The sequence below is a fragment of the Nannospalax galili genome, unplaced genomic scaffold, assembly GCF_000622305.1.
Source record: "Nannospalax galili isolate Female #2095 unplaced genomic scaffold, S.galili_v1.0 scaffold530, whole genome shotgun sequence".
In the NCBI taxonomy this organism is placed as follows: Eukaryota; Metazoa; Chordata; class Mammalia; order Rodentia; family Spalacidae; genus Nannospalax; species Nannospalax galili.
The window spans coordinates 1,714,969-1,718,287 of record NW_008328331.1 but is presented as its reverse complement, the minus strand read 5'-3'; the positions used below and the strand labels follow the sequence as shown (position 1 = coordinate 1,718,287).

Here is a 3,319-nt window from a genome sequence, read left to right as displayed (position 1 = left end):
AAAATGAGATGTTTTAGGATAAACTAAAAAACACAATGCCAATTGTAAAGGCAAATGGCTACAATTACAGGCCAGAGTGTGTCCCCCAAATTCACATTTGGAAGCCGTGCCCTACATTTAACCATATTTGGAGGTCTTTCAAGGGGTAATTAAATGAAAATGAGGACTTGGGGTGGGGGTCTTAATCCAATAAGATTGGTGTCCTTGCCAGAAGACACACCAGGGGCTTCCTGCACAGGAGATGACTATGTGATGTGGGAACAAAAGAGAATAGAGGTCAAGAGGTGGAAGCCATGGGCAGAGGCCACAGAGGAAAGCATCCAGATTCACACTTGATCGAGGACCCCTAGCCTTCTGAACTGTGAGAAAACTAATTTCTACTGTTAAGCCCCCAGACTGTGGCCTTATGTTGTGGCAATCCTAGTAAACATCAGCCATTCTATCCAATTGAATGAACCCAGCTTTGATTGTTCATTGACCATCTACAGCTAGTTATTAAACATTAACACACACTTACAGATCTGTGTGATCACACACAAAAGTCTAAAGGTCAAAGTGATGTCCCCTGAGATGGGCAAGTATTACTACTCCTAAAAACACAGCCCGGATTCTTCTCCCTGGATGACCCCAAGGATATTGGAGGTATAAAAGGTCAAGACAGTGGTCTCCTGAATTCCATTCATCATGTCCTAGTGTTTCTGAGAGACAAATACTGGTTTGTCCTTAAGGAATGTAATCAAAACCATACTTCTGTGAGGAGCTGATGTCACGTGGGAATCACGCCAGGCTGAGCTCATGATATCCCAGCCACTTTTCACCCATGGACCCCTTGAAAACTCACGGGAAGAGCTGGAATGAAGATTATGACATAGGTCTGGGTGAGCCTATATAAGAGAAAATAGTGAAAATGATGACGGGGGCCAATATTTTGTGAAAAAGAGGCAGAATAAAACAACAAACACTGCCAAGTGCCTTCTGGGCTCCTTCTAAATAAGTGGACTTAGGCTGTTGGGGCAGATGGAAAAGTAAGTATACATGGAGTTTATCGCCTTTTAACCCAAATTGCCATTCTTGCTTCTTTCAAGTCTTCAGGTCTAGGACAGGGGTTCTGAGCCTCACACTGCAGCTGGCCAGTCCCCTGCTGTGGGAGCTGCCCTCGGCACACAGACTGTCTCTCAGCCTTCCTGGTTCCCAAGCCCCTCTACTCAATATGATAGCCAAACATATCTTCAGATATCACCTAATGCCCCTGGGTTCAGAGCTACAATGTGGGGCAAATGCTCTTTAAAAGTATTAATCACTTAAGCCAGAGTCTTGGACACAGCAGCTTACCCACAGGAGCTTTGGAAGTTATGAATGCCCAGGCCTCACCTGAAGCAGTTAAGAATCTGGGTACATGGGGACCAGAGGCGTAGAATGGAAGCTATAGCATCCAGGTGACTTCAATTTTGACTGGAGTCAGAAATCACTAATTGATTAACAAGCCACAAACTGCCATCCCATGGGGAGGATGTTTGCAAATGTAGCATCATGTAAAAATCTCTACCCTGGAAGCCATCTAGGAAATCTAGTTCTCAGGAGCAAGGTACAGAAGGTACCAAGGCTTGGGAAGGATGAGCCTAGGGCAGCTTGAACCCTGTCCTAGTGTCACCCCCAAGGCTGAGTCTGGACGGTCTTTCTGAAAGGATGGGTGCCCACGCCACCCCCACCCTGTGCTGGCTTACCTGGACACATCCGGGTCCTGCCTGAAGAGCAGCAGGATGTGCTCCGTATTGATGAAGAGTGCCCAGCAGGGGAAGCAACACAGGAGCAGGATGAGCAAGCCCCTCTGCAGGATCACCCCCACATGCTTCAAGTTCTGGCTCCCGTATGTCTGGGGAGCACAGCCAAACAAACTGTTAAACAGAAGTAGCACAGTGGCTGTCCACTAGAAGCCAGGCCTCATAAGGAAGCAGGTGGCTTTAAAGACTTGGCCATCTTTTTTAGGGAAAGATCATGTGACTGACTGGGAGTTGAATTCTCTGCAATGACCAGTGTCATAAGAGTATACTACATGTGGCTAATCCAGGATGGGACCCAAGCAGCAATAATGTGGGTTTTTTTTTTTTAAAGATTTGATTGTGTGTGTGTGTGTGTGTGTGTGTGTGTGTGTGTGTTTGCCTGTGAGTTTATGCATACCACATGCATGCAGGAGCCCATGGAGGCCAGAAAAGGGCATCAGAGTTGTAGGTGATTGTGAGCAGCCATGTGGATGCTTGGAACCAAACCCAGGTCCTCTGTAAGAGCAGCAAGTGCTCTTAACCATGGAGCCATCTCTCCAGCCCCACAATACTGTTTAAAGTTTCTATATGGTTCTAGTGTGTACTTAAACTTGTATCACCTGAAACTTCTTGGAAATTCAGGCTCTTGGGCCTGACTCCAGACCTATTAAAAGTAGTCAGTGGTATAAAGCTCCAGCTCCCACCAACTTACAGAGGTCGGAGTACGCACACACTTTTTAGCTTCCTGCTCAGTGATTTCTCCAAGGGAGCTTCAGACTAACCACAGAGGTGAACACACAGCAAACACATATAACTCTCAGCTTAACTTTTCAACTTCAAGATGGTCCAAAAAGGATGCACACTTGGTAGAAACTTTGAATTTTGATTTTGGATCTTTCTCCATGCCAGTGATGTGGATGTGAGCCTCTGTCAGTGCTGGGTAGCACAGAGAGCTGCAGCTCTCAGTCAGCTATGGATCATGAGGGGAACACATGGAGCTCTACAGCCTGTGCGTTGCCAAGCTGGAATGTTAGCTGAGGTGAATTCAATGCATTTTCAACTTATCCACTTAGGATGGATTTACCCAGATGTAGCACATCATAGTCAAAGAGTATCTATGCAAATTGGAATGCCCCTGCCCTCCCCAGGGAGGATGCCCCAGGTGGGGCCCAGCAACCTGCACTTATCCAAGCCTGAGCAATTCTGGTGCAGACCCAGTTTCAGATGCACAAGACCAGACTCAAACATGTGAGCCATAGGAAGGACTTTTACTCAATATCCCCTATTTGGTCAAAGGCAGGGTAAGGCAATCATGCAGACCAACACTATTTCCCAAGGCTAAAAGAACCCTAGCGGAAGGCTAGGAAGAGAAGGCATGACCTGTGCTGGGCAAAGGCTTTCCAGTGTTCATACCCTCAGGTCCTACATACACCTCAGCAACCCCTCAGTTAGCTCAGTAAGTAACTTCAATAAATTCATTGGTTCCCCAGTAAAACTTCAGTCAAACATTGGCTTGACACTAGAACCTTAAAAGGGAATAAGCATTGCTTAGCATCTCC

The 3,319-nt window shown here is 46.5% G+C and overlaps 1 protein-coding gene across 1 annotated transcript in view; it reads right to left on the bottom strand.

Annotated features, from left to right (window-relative positions):
• Positions 1-814: 814 nt before the first annotated feature.
• LOC103728750 (multidrug and toxin extrusion protein 1-like) overlaps positions 815-3,319 on the bottom strand; it is a 13,629-nt gene continuing 11,124 nt past the window's right edge. Inside the window, exons 5-6 of the mRNA XM_008826715.1 lie at positions 1,725-1,873; positions 815-884 (exon numbers count right to left, since the gene is read on the bottom strand). Coding sequence (XP_008824937.1) covers positions 815-884; positions 1,725-1,873 — 219 coding nt within the window. The remainder of the gene's footprint in view (positions 885-1,724; positions 1,874-3,319) is intronic.